The sequence below is a fragment of the Molossus molossus genome, unplaced genomic scaffold (assembly GCF_014108415.1).
Source record: "Molossus molossus isolate mMolMol1 unplaced genomic scaffold, mMolMol1.p scaffold_m16_p_17, whole genome shotgun sequence".
Lineage (NCBI taxonomy): Eukaryota > Metazoa > Chordata > Mammalia > Chiroptera > Molossidae > Molossus > Molossus molossus.
The window spans coordinates 26,828,026-26,841,086 of NW_023425352.1; the positions used below are offsets into that span (position 1 = coordinate 26,828,026).

Here is a 13,061-nt window from a genome sequence, read left to right on the forward strand (position 1 = left end):
AGAAGGAGAAGAAAGAGACCAAGAAATTGAAAACCTATTTGAAAAAATAATGATAGAAAACTTCCCTAACTTGGTGAAGGAAACAGACATACAAATCCAGGAAACACAGACAATCCCAAACAAGATGAACCCACAGAGGTCCACACCAAGACACATCATCATCAAAATGCCAAAGGTTAAATACAAAGAGAGAATCATAAAAGTAGCAAGAGAAAAGCAGGTCCTTACCTACAAAGGAGTTCCCATAAGACTGTCAGTTGATTTCTCAAAAGAAACTGTGCAGGCCAGAAAGGAGTGGCAAGAGGTATTCAAGGTGATGAAAAGCAACAATCTACAACCAAGATTACTCATTCCTGCAAAGCTATCATGTAGAATCGATGGACATATCAAGAGTTTCCCAAAGAAGAAAAAGCTAAAGGAGTTCATCACTACCAAACCAGTATTATATGAAATGTTGAAGGGTCTTCTTGAAGGAGAAGAAGAACAAAAATATTAACAATAAAATGGCAATTAATACATATCTATCAACAATTGAATCAACAAACAAAATGAGCAAGCAGAACAGAAACAGACTCATAGATACAGAGAACTTTTTGTTGTTTTCCACATGGGTAGGGGCTGGGGGATGGGTGAAAAAGATGAAGGAATTAAGAAGTACAAATTGGTTGTTAGGCTGATGAACCTCAAAGGAAAGGGGGTAGGAAGGGTGAGATGAGATAAACCAAAGAACTTTTCTGCATACATGCATAACCAATGGACACTGACAATAGTGTGGGGAAGGCAGGAGGGGGGTGGTATTGGAAAGGGGTGGGTCAATGGGGAAAAAAAGGGAGGACATCTGTAACTCATTGGACGATAAAGATAAGTTAAAATAAAATAAAACTTAGATAAAATGTATAATTTCTGTGAAGAATACAATTTATACTGGCACAAGATGAAATGCAAAATCTGAATAGTCTGAAGATTGAGAAAATTAAAATTGTTAGCAAAACTTTTACACAAAGAAAAATTTGCCCTGGCCGGTTTGGCTCAGCGGTTAGAGCGTCGGCCTGCGGTCCCGAGAGACCCGGGTTCGGTTCCCGTTAGGGGCATGTAACTCGGTTGCAGTTTGTCCCCGGCCCTGGTTGGTTGTGCGGGTGGCAGCCACTCGATGTGTCCCTTTCACATCGATGTTTCTCTCTCTCTCTCTGTTCCTCTCTCTCCCTCCCACTCTACCTGAACAAAAAGTGGAAAAATGTCCTCGGGTGAGGATAAAAAAAAAAAAAAAAGAAAAATTTAAGCCTAGATCCGTTTAGTGGTTAATTCTATCACTAAAAATGGCACTAATGATTATCTAATATAAAATGGAGAAGGAAATACTTTCAAATTTGTTTTATGAGGCCAGATTGAACCTGATACCAAAAACTAATAAAAGACATTACAAAAAAGAAAATTACAGCTCCCTGGCTGGTTTGGCTCAGCTGTTGGAGTGCCAGCCTGTGGACCAGAGAGTCCCGGGTTCGGTTCCCGCTAGGGGCACATACCAAAAAAAAAAAAAAGAAGAAAATTACAGACCAATATTTCTCATAAACACAGATACAAAAATCCTTAATAAAATATTAGTAAATTGGCAATATATAAAAGGAGGATAAATCATGCTAACTTGGGCTTATCCTACACATTTTCAAGTTTGGTTTAACCTTCTGGGGGGGTCAAATTGGTCTGTAATTTTCTTTCTTGTAATGTGGTAGATTTATGGGAAAAAACTACAAAGGTAAAACATTAGATCAAGGAAAGAATTTTTTACAGTTGCTGGTTTTTACTGGTAGGGAAGAAATTGGTGGTCAGGTCAGCTAAAAATCACCAGACTAGGAATGAGGACCATGATTCTAATCCTGGTTCTGCCCCCAACTCAATGTATGATGTCAGAGAGGCCACTTTGCCACTCTTGGCCTTAGTTTCTTTTTTATTTTTATTTTATTTTAACTCATCTTTATTGTTAAATGTATTACAGAAGTCTTGGCCTTAGTTTCCATGTGTGTCCACTAATGACCTCTTAGGGTTTTTTCCCCAACTTTAACATTCTGAGAAACTATGAGACCAAGTCCTAAAATTTTTATTATCACAGCTGCTTAGACTTTCTGCTTCAGCACCTCAGAAGGCAGAAGTAGAAATTGTGCAAAATATGCTTTCATGCACGAATGAAGTCACCATCTGCACGCAACTTGAGGTGCTGAGGACTCAGTAGTGACCCCCCACTTGAAAGCACCCACGTGTCCTCAGGAAGTGCTTTTAATTAACTCTCTGAAGTCACCCAATATGTCACTGTGCAATGGAAAGGCCATGGACTTTGAGCTCCTGGGTTTGAATCCCAGTTCTGCTACTGGCTGAATGACCCTGGAAACATTATCTAACATCGCTGTCTCAGTTTCTTCACCTGTGACATGATGATAATACCTATGATAATAACTGAGATAATACCTATGACTCAGAGTTACTGAGGATTAACTGAGATAGCATAAGAAAGTTCATGGATTACAGTCGGTGCTTAACAAATGTTAGCTTCCATTCCCATATCAGTAAATAATTAGGTTTGGCTACATATAGCAGAACACACATAATTATGGCTCAGACAAGACAGAGATGTATTTATTTCTCTTTCATATAAAAGAATTCAGAGGTGGGAGATCTGAAGCTTGTTTGGGGGCTCCGTGGTCAGAAGGGAATCAGATTGCCCATCTTCCTGCTCTACTCTCTTTAGTGTGTGACTTTCATTCACAGAGTCAGCTCACAAACTAAGAGGGCTGGTGGATCTCCAGCCATTTCATTCACATTCCAGGCAGGAACAGAAAGGGGGGGGAGGGTGTGGGGAGGGAGAGAGGCGGGGGGGGGGGGGAGAGAATGAATGAATGAATGAATGAATGTTCCAGCAGAGTTAAGCATCCTATAAAGAACCTCTTTTGATGCCCCAGTAATCTCTGCAACACTCCTTTTTCTTGTTTGTAAGGTTACATTTGGGTTGGGGAATCATGGAATAGCCGGTATGGCTTCTGAATCACACTGCATGACAAGAGAGGCAGCTCTTGTGTAACAAATGGATTTGAACTCAAAGTCTAGCTTTGACTTCAAAATCAAGTGACCCTGGGTCCAGTGGATTACCTTATTAGAGTCTCAGTTTATCTGTAAAATGGGATAAAATGCTTACCTCGAAGGTTTGATGTAAAGATTCAAGAAACCTGAATAAATAACAACACTCTGAGCAGAGTTGGCCACACAGTAGATGCCCAAGATTTGTTTCTCTGAATTTGGTTCAGGGCCTGGAAATGGGCACTGCTTTGTTCAACCTGGTCCTAGGAGGGGCCCTTGGGCTGTGGCAGAACCTTCATGGGGAGTGGCCATTTTGGTTAGTAGGGAAGGAGGCCTCACTCTTGCAAAGACTAGGCTTTATCGTCCTGGCCGGTTTGGCTCAGCGGTTAGAGCGTCGGCCTGCGGTCCTGAGAGACCCGGGTTCGGTTCCCGCTAAGGGCGCGTACCTCGGTTGCAGTTTGTCGTGTGGGTGGCAGCCACTCGACGTGTCCCTTTCACGTCGATGTTTCTCTCTCTCTCTCTCCCTCCCACACTCTATCTGAACAAAAAAAATGGAAAAAATGTCCTCGGGTGAGGATTAAAAAAAAAAAAAAAAAGACTAGGCTTTATCTGCGAAGTTATTTGTTTCTAAAAAGTTACAAATGTCCCCAAATAGCCTGCATTGGATTTTAATATGATTCTCCACTGGGTTGGGCTAAAACTGTTCTGAGGAGATAGAAAGGGCACCCGTCTGTATAAGCCCAAGGTGTTTCCAAGGCAAAACTGGTACCTGGTACCCTGGTACTCCTTTTCCCTCCCCCACCTGTGATGGCCCACCAGCCTGGCCAGTCTTCACACACCGTCTATATGAACGTACGGATTCTCCTTGGCCTCCTCATCAAAGCAGGGAACAAAGCCCTCGGATGAAGGTTGTGGGACCTTGGCTAGGTCACTTAACCTGCATAGCAGAGTCTATTTCTGTAAAAAGAGCAGGCTGAACTTGATGATTTAAAATCAAACAGCTAATGCTTGTTGAACACCTGTGTGCTGGCCCCTGTGTGACACTGGAGATGCGGTGGTGAAAGAGACACTGCTCTGCCTTCAAGATGCGATGGAACACTGACAGGGAGGTGGGCAGAGGTGGGGATGCTGGGGCAGCTCCGAGGGAGGGCCCTGTCCTGATGTTCATGTTTCACGAGTGGGAGATACTCCTGGCAGAGCAGGGGGAATCACAGGTGACAGAGAGCTATTGCCCCGCCCACCTGCAATGGGAGGTGATGCCAGCTCAGGCCAGTGGTGACTTGTGTGGCCCTTCAGATCACAGCAGGGCCTGCTTCAAGCACTTACCACCCACTCTAGTGTGCAGAAGCATGGACTCGGGGGCCAGATTATCTGGGTTTAAAACTCAGTTTAGCTATTTACTAGCTGTGTGCCCTTGGGCAAGTTACTTATGTACCTGCAAATGGTTATACTATTAGTACCTCTCTCATAGCATAGTTAAGAGAAGTAAGGTGAATTAAGACCATCCACTATGGCATGTTCCTCCACCTCCACCTTTTGCCCTAGCAAGTGAGGTCTTGATAACCAGGAAAAAGGCTCTTGTCCCCAGGCTTGAGAGATGATGAAATAACATCTTGAAGATGTAAAAAGGAGGGATTTCTTCCCCCTTTTGTTCCTTAGATGGTATGTGTTCATCTCTCTGGCCCTTCTTGTTTGACAAGCCAACAAGACTGTTGGGCAGCAATCAAGTCCAGGTCCTCCGTCATATCTGGAACCCATCCTCGGGCCATTCGGTGCTGGAGGGATTGAGTGCAGAGCCTGCCCCAAAGGTCAGTGCACAGGGACACAGCAGGGCCCTTCAGAAGGGCAGCGCCCTCCCCTCCACATTCTGCAAAAAACATCAAATGGAGATGCAGAAACAGACACCACTTCCCCCAATCTCACCCCACCTGCTCTACAAAGAACTCTGGTGGAATTGCCCGTGTTAGGGACTAGTTATGTCATCTCCCCAAGGAAATGTTGGCCTCTGAGTCCCCTTCCTGGCCAAATACCAGAGGTCAGTGCTCTGCAGCAGTGGCAGTGTTCAGAGTTTGGACAGGTGATTCAGCACCCAAGACCTTACCCACAACTAGCACACACCCTCTTACAGTTGTAACAATAAACAGAAGTATGCTTTTGGTTCAAAGTTGTCCAGATTCTCTTGGTTAGGAAGCAGGAAAGGCCTTTACTCCCTAACATCTGGAGCTGAAAGGAGGTCCATGCATTTGGATAGTAGAGTGGGGTGGGGTATGTGTGATTAGAGGAGAGGAATACACCCTCAGTAGAAAGGATTCTGACAAGGAATACAGACCAGCCAGGTCCCCAGGTCCCCAGGCTCACTTAGAGAGCGAGAGAGGGTGCAGGAGAGGGTAGAGTCTAGAAGACCTGTGTTCAAGGAAAGTTTTCCAAATAGGGTAGTGCACAGAGCTCTAGTATTTCTGAGTTGGAGTGCCCTCTGTAAACATGAGGAAACAGGATTTTGGTAGTTTACAGTTTGCCCTAGTTCCCAAAGTGGGCTTGGAGAGAATTTAGAGGGCTGAGATGAGAATATGGGGCATCCGTCTTTCTGTTCAGATCTCTGTCCTTGTCCCAGCTGCCTTCCTCACCACCCACTCCGTCTTCATCTTCCTGCAGTCCAGGTTCTGCTGTTCCAGGTTGGACTCCAGGATGTGACTGGTGACCACAGCAACCTGTCATTTTTATATCAAATCTCATTTCCCTCACCCCTCACACCCTGCTGATAACCTTCACCTCAAAACCCTCCTTCCGCCTTGGCAGGTTTGACTCAGCAGTTAGAGTGTTGGCCGGGGTTCGGTTCCTGCTAAGGGCATGTACCGTGGTTGCAGTTTGTCCCTGGCCCCGGTTGGGGTCGTGTGGGTGGCAACCACTGGATGTGTCTCTCTCACATCGATGTTTCTCTCTCTTCCTTCTTCTTTCTCTCCCACTCTACATCTCAAGATAAAATGCAAAAATGTCCTCAGGTGAGGATTAAAAAAACAAAACAAAACAAAACAAAAGAAAACCCTCCTTCCTTGGCTTCCTAGTTTTTCTGGCCTGCCTCTTACCCCACCTCTCGGTTACTCTGCAGTCCTTTGCAGACTCTTCATTCTTTGGCTCCTGAGCATGGCCCTTCCCCATGGCTCTGCCCTTGTTCCTGCTCTCTATTCCCTCTCCCCCACCCACTCATGCAGCTTTAATTCCAAGGGTGACATTCCATCCAAGTCCTAAGCCCCATCTCTATCTTCTGAAATGACATAATCCATTTCCCATGGGCACCTTAAACTCAAGGTTTCCAAACTTCAGCTCACCATTTTCCTTTCTCTGATGGCTTTTGTTACGTACAACCTTTTTTTTTTTTAATCCTCACCTGAGGATATTTTTGCATTTAACTTCAGATAGAGCTGGAGGGAAAGAGGGAGGAAGAGAGAAACATTGACATGAGAGAGACACATCGAGTGGTTGCCGCCCACACGACCCCAACCGGGCCAGGGACAAACTGCAACCGAGGTACTTGCCTTAGTGGGAACTGAACCCGGGACTCTCTGGTCCACAGGCTGATGCTCTAACCGCAGAGCCAAACTGGCCAGGGCTGTACAACCTAATTTTGACATCTTATATTCCCCTCCTCCAAGCTTGGGATTCTAAGATTTTCAGTGCCTGAAAAGTCCCGTCTATCCTTCTGTCTCAAATGGAAGGATCGCCTGGTCATATGCATTCATTCACTCATTCAAATACTTTCCGAGCATATTCTCTGTGTTTGAATTGGCTTCAAGTGTCGGAGGTTCTATGGTGAAAAAGGCAGGCTTGAATCCTACCTCCAAGGGGCTTAGGATTGAATGGAGGAGACACAAATTTAAATAAGTAATTGCACAAAAATATATAATTTTTACTAAAGAACAGTACAGGGCTGTGACAGCGCATGAGGGGTGTGTGTGTGTGTGTGTGTGTGTGTGTGTATCTAACGTGGTCTGGAGGGCAGAGAAGTCCTGAACATAGGTGTAAGGTATAACAGGTAGCAAGCTCATCTCCTCTTTTGGAATTCCAGGCCTGTGGGAGGCAGAATAATGTTCTTGCCCCCACACCAAAGATGTCCACGTACTAACCCCTAGAACCGGTGAATATGTTGCTAAATGGCAAAAGAGAATTAAAGTCACGGATGGTATTAAGTTGCTACTCGGCTGACCTTAAAATAGAGAGATTTTCCTGTACTCTCTGGGTGGGAACAATGTAATCGCCAGAATCCTTATAAGTGGAAGAGGGCCTGGGCCGGTGTGCTCAGTGGTTAGAGCACTGGCCCAAAGACTGAGGGGTCTTGGGTTTGATTCTGGTCAAAGGCATGTACCTGGGTTGTAGGTTCGATCCTCGGGCCTGGTCGGGGTGTGTGCAGGAGACAACCAATTGATGTGTCTCTTTCACATTGATATTTCTCTCCATCCCCCCTTCCACCCTAGAAATTAATGGAAAAAATATCCTCAGGTGATGATTTAAAAAAAAAAAGTGGAAGAGGGACGCAGATGTGAGTCAGAGAGAGAAGTGACGTCAGGAATTAGGGTCAGAGAGATGTTATGTTGCTGGCTTTGAAGCTGAAGGCGGCCATGAGCCAATGTTTGTAGTCTCTAGAGGTTGAAAAAGACAAGGAAGAGGATTCTCCTCTAGAGCCTTCAGAAAGGAACCCAACACCGCTGACCCTTGATTTTAGCCCAGTGCCACTCATGTTGGACTTCTGAAATACAGAACAGTAGGACAATACATTTGTGTTCTTTTAGACCACTAGGTTTGTGGTAATTTGTTATGACAGCAGTAGAAAATGAATTCTTGGTCTCAACCTTGGCATTTACATTCCTAAAGCCATTTAATTTATTTCCAGTTTGCTCTAACTCTATCTTTCTCTCATCTCTGCTCTCTGGATCCATCCTCTGGACCCTGTGTTGTCGAGGATCCAAAGGGACAGTGCTACTCAGCTCAATTACAGGAGCCAGCAAGGGAGGAGGACTAGGAGCCGACAGGTGAGTGCAAGAGTTAAACAAGAGCTCTAGCTCTGGACTCAGGTCCCTTATGGAACCTAGGGAGCATTTTCTCCCTGTGGGAGTCTGAGCAATATACAGTATTTGGCTTGTTTCTTCAGCTCTAACATGAAGACAGTGATGGGTGGTACCCCAAATGCATCAAAGACAAAAAGATAACTATATCATACACTCATCATACGAGATGATCATTAATATTCATTTGCCATCAAGAGACCAAATTCAGCCCTGGCCGGTTTGGCTCAGCGGTTAGAGCGTTGGCCTGTGGTCCTGAGAGACCGGGGTTTGGTTCCCGCTAAGGGCACGTACCTGGGTTGCAGTTTGTCCCCGGCCCTGCTTGGGTTGTGCGGGAGGCAGCCACTCAATGTGTCCCTTTCACATCGATGTTTCTCTCTCTCTCTCTCCCTCTTCCTCTCTATCTGAACAAAAAAAAGGAAAAATGTCCTCAGGCGAGGATAAAAAAAAAGAGAGAGAGAGAGACCAAATTCAAGAACTTACTGAAAGGTCACTGGAGGGTAATCAAGGGCAACGCCGAGCACCCAGGGCCAGGTGCCAGGGAAGGTGCCTCTTCCCCTTCCTGCCCCCTCCTCTTTCCTGCTGGGGCAGCGGCTCAGGGAGAAAGCCCAGGGGATGGGGAGAGGGCTTGACCATCTGTGCTCATAACCCCCACCCCCACCCCTCCAGGTCACAGGGGGGTCACAGGGGTCTGGCAGGCAGCGCAACACTCGTCCTCTCTTCCCTCCCGACACCTTCTCCACCTTCGGTGGAGATAAGACCAGGATGGTTCCGCGGGGAGTGGGCGCACGTGGCGCAAAGCCCCCAGCCTCTTCCCGATCCGAACGACGTGGGAGCGGAGGCCACGCAGGGAGCTGGCCGGCGGCCCGGCCGGCAGTTCTCACTTCCCCTCCGCAACCGCCTGGGGTGCAGGTGCGGCGGCTGACCCCGCAGGCGCAGGCGGGGCGGGCCCTGTGGACACGCCCTCGCGGCGAGTCTCCGCTGCCCGCGGGGAGGAAGCGTCAGAGCCGCGGCTGGGCTGCGCGGAGCCGGCGCCCTTCGGCCCCGCGCCCAGGGACGCTGCCGGCCGGCTCCGGGCACCAGCCCCGCGCACGCAGCGAGGCGGGGATGCGAGTGGCGCCCCGCGGCATGGCCGCCTCAGGTGCGTAGGCAGGGCGCCCGGCCCTCTGGAGCTCCCCGCTGGCGCGCCCCTTCCCTCCCCGCGCTCTCCTGCCCTCGGCGGCCCCCGAGGCCGTCCCGTTCCCAGCTCTGTCGGCCTCTGCGGTGCGGGGTCTGTGTTCTTTCTGATCCTTTCCCGGTTCCCTGTCGCAAACCTCCTGCCCCCCCTTTTCCACTGCTCCCTTCACAGCCTGTTGCGGATCCTACCCGACCCTCCTCTGTCCCCGTCTTCTAAGGCTTCTTTCCTCCCTCAGTCACTAGCCCTCGGAACTTCTGAGGGTCCTTCCCCTGTTCTTCCAACTCTGAACCGAGTCCAAGTTGAAAGAAGGCAGAAAGTCGATTTGTCTGTGCCGGCCAACGCTTCTCGGACAGATAGGGGGCGCTCAGGCAGTCCTAGGCTGGCACTGGGAGATCTCAGTAGGCTCTTGGGCCACCTTCCTGAGCCTGCCTTCTCTACCCATCCATCCTAAGCTTTGTTTTTCTTCTGAAATTTCAGTAGGAATCTAGGAACACCATTCCTTTAGCCTTACTTTTCCTATGTTCTTTGCAGAACTTTGGGGAATGGGGGAGAGGTGGTGGCCACTGAACATCGATCCGTCAAAAGGTTCCAGGAGGATGATTAATCTTTGGGTTCACTTCTTGGTTCATGGGGTGTGTACACTTGGCAAGTCGCTCACTGAGAATTAGGAAGAACCATATAACAACGATGATAATAGAGCCAACTTATGAGCGCTAACTATGTACATTGAGGGATAAGTATGTTCTCAGGGGGAACCAAGACATGCCTGGCCTCTGCTCTTGAGGACTTTAGTCTTGTGAAGAAAAGCATAAGTAAACAAAGAGTTACTAGATGAGAATATTATAGTTACCATGTTTGCAAGTGGATTTACTTGTGTTTTCCCTACTCATCTTATGATGTTTTAGTGGAGATAACGTGAAAACAGGAAGTAAAACCCTCTTGAAAAATAAAAAATCTAGTTGACTAGGAGAAGGTACTGTTCTTGGAGGATGTGCGCAGATGCTAGACCCCCTGAGGTCTAGCCTTCTCATGGTGCTTTGGAAGCAGGGGTGAAAAGGCCAATAGTGACAGTTCTATTAGATTCGGTGATATAGGTCTCCTATTTAAGGGGAGTGGAAAGGTAGCTAACCTTAGCCTCATGGCTCCCTAGGTAGGCTCTGAAGTTTAGAGAAAGCTATGTTGTGAATAAGGAACCCCTGGTAATAGTAGGTTCATAGTCCACATATTCCATTTGAAAGCTGAAGCAGAGTTATTTAGAGGGAATTCATTCATACAACAAATACTTATTGCATGTCTGCTGTTTCTAGATACTGTTCTAGGTGTCAAGTATATATCCAGTAAACGAAACAGATATAAGCGATGTCCCCATGCAGCTTATGAAGTAGTGGGGGAAGGCAGGCAGTACACTTAATAAGGAAGAGACATGATATGAGAAGTGCATGGAAAAACAGTAGGAAAGGTAAAGGGGGTTAGTCTTCACGAGAAAGGGTCATTTGGGAAAAGACCTGAAGTGTGTGTGTATCTGTATGTGTGGGGGACACATTTGGGGGGAGAGTGCTCCAGGTAGAACAGTAAGAGGGTGTATGTGGTGTATTTAAGGAGCCGGTGGCCAGAGTAGGTGGGTGACTGGGGAGAAGAAGGAGATGGAGTGAAGTTCCCACCTCCTTCTATGGCTTGGAACAGGCCCTGGGCTCTTAGGCCTGGGAAACAGAAACCCCTGTGAGGGCGGGGGTTGGGCAGAGGAGGCAGGAGAAGCCCTCCTTTAGTGTCCCGTGTGCATCATTCAAGTGGCTGAAGGGCTTAGAGGGCTAGAGGATGTGTTCCCATTCAGATGGGGCTCAAATCCAGTGGCCAAACCTGGGGCTTCTGGGCTCTGTAGTGGCTTCCATGACTGTCTGTAATAGTTAGAACTGCCAGCATCCTCTGTGGTGAGACACCACTGCAGGTGCTGCAAATGGAGTTGGGTCTCTGGGGTCCCTGGGGCTTCCTGAGGTCTAGAGATATAGTGACGCACAGTGGCAGGTCACAGTGGTGAGAATATCTCTTGCTAAGATGCTGTAAGCTCTGGAGTCATCCAGGCCACTCTTGCATGTGGTCTTCCTCTCCCTCTCCTCTACCCCCCCCTCCCCCTGCCCCTCTTTCTCCTCCTTCTTCTCCTCCCCATTTTTGTTTTCCTTCTCCTTCTTTTTAACAACTTTATTGAGATATAATTCACATACAGTACAATCCGCTCATTTAAAGTGTACAATTCAGTGGTTTTTAGTATCTTCACACACAGGTACAACCATTACCACAGTCAATTTCAGAACATTTCATCACCTCAAAAAGAAACTGCATCTGTCACTTTTTTTTTTTTTGGTACATGCCCCTAGCGGGAATCGACCCGGGGACTCTCCCTGGTCTGCAGGCTGACGCTCCAACCGCTGAGCCAAAGTGGCCAGGGCATCAGCTGTCACTTCTTATTCCCTCCTTCTCCCTACCCCTAAGTTCTTTTTTCTGTCTCCATAGATTTCCCTACTCTTGACTTTCATATAAGTGGGATCATGTAGAGGGTGGTCTTTGTGACTGGCTCCTTCATGTAGCAGAGTAATATCAAGGTTCACCCAGGTTTAACATGCATCATCAGTCCCTCATTCCTTTTTATGGCTGAATCATGTGGTCTCCTTAAATTGCCTTATACCGAAGGGTAATCCTTAGTCTTTTGTTTTTGAAAGGTTTATTTGCTTGTTGAAATCAGGGAAATCTTGGCTCCCTGTCCTTGAAAGAACTTGAGAAGCAAAATAAAATGGAGTGGAATCAGCCTTCCTGGAATATTCCCTAGGCCTCTGATGGTATCTCTTGTGTTTGCACTGGAGAGAGAGGAGAAAGAGGCCATAGGTAACTTCCCTAAGTGGTCAGGTATAGTTGGTGAAGACTAGAATTGTTTTCTCCAGGTGTCAGCCTCACACCTTTGAAGAAAGCTCACACCTCTCTTTCTGGCCCTGCTCTCTGCTCTCTAAGGCTTCTCTTATCTCCAGATCCTTCTACCCTCCTTGTACTTATAGGAAAATAGGGCTTGAAGGGACGTTTAATTTTTCATGATCTTAACTTCCATCTAATCCTTGAGATCCCTCAGCACTCCTAACAAGTCTCTGAATTAGAAATCTTCACAGTCTGGAAACTCCTCATATGAACTGTTTCCAGATCTCTCCCTGTCCCGGTCACCTTCACATCCCTTTTCAGTATGGTGCAGATTCAAACACGGGGCTCCAGGACAGATGAATTGTGGCCAGCATCATGCATGCACAGATTAAAGAAATGGTCTGGGCTAGGTAGTTTGAGAAGTACTTCCTCCTTGTTCTCTTCTCAGGTGGATTCTGAATCATTCAGAGGAACCTCTCTTTCAGTCAGGGTGTTTCTTATTCACCATCATCCCCCTGGCCACCAGCCAGCCCCTGCGCTACTGTCCTCTCTTCCTTTTTCTTTCTCCAGCAGAACCTGTTCTTTCAACTCTACATGACTCTTCCTCTTTTCTGTCTAGCTTTTATGGACTCCTTGTTGGTTCATGTATTTCATTTACTGGAATAAACAAATAACTAAAAACGAGAAAACTGATTTGGCACATTAAAGAAACAATGTATGACAGGAAGGGAATTATACTTGAAGAAAGGGGTGTCCTTTATAGGAGAGAGAGTTGCTAACAAAGCATTTAGTCCTTTAACATTGCTTAGTATGTTATGGAGGGACTTGAACTTTCACTTTGGACTTAGTATTTTTTTTTT

General features: G+C 46.9%; 1 protein-coding gene across 1 annotated transcript in view; it reads left to right on the forward strand.

Moving 5' to 3' along the window:
• The first annotated feature begins 9,212 nt into the window (after nucleotides 1–9,212).
• Nucleotides 9,213–13,061, forward strand: part of PIK3AP1 (phosphoinositide-3-kinase adaptor protein 1) — a 99,552-nt gene continuing 95,703 nt past the window's right edge. The window contains exon 1 of the mRNA XM_036265108.1: nucleotides 9,213–9,264. Within this exon, the coding sequence (XP_036121001.1) occupies nucleotides 9,231–9,264 (34 nt within the window). The 5' untranslated portion in view covers nucleotides 9,213–9,230. The remainder of the gene's footprint in view (nucleotides 9,265–13,061) is intronic.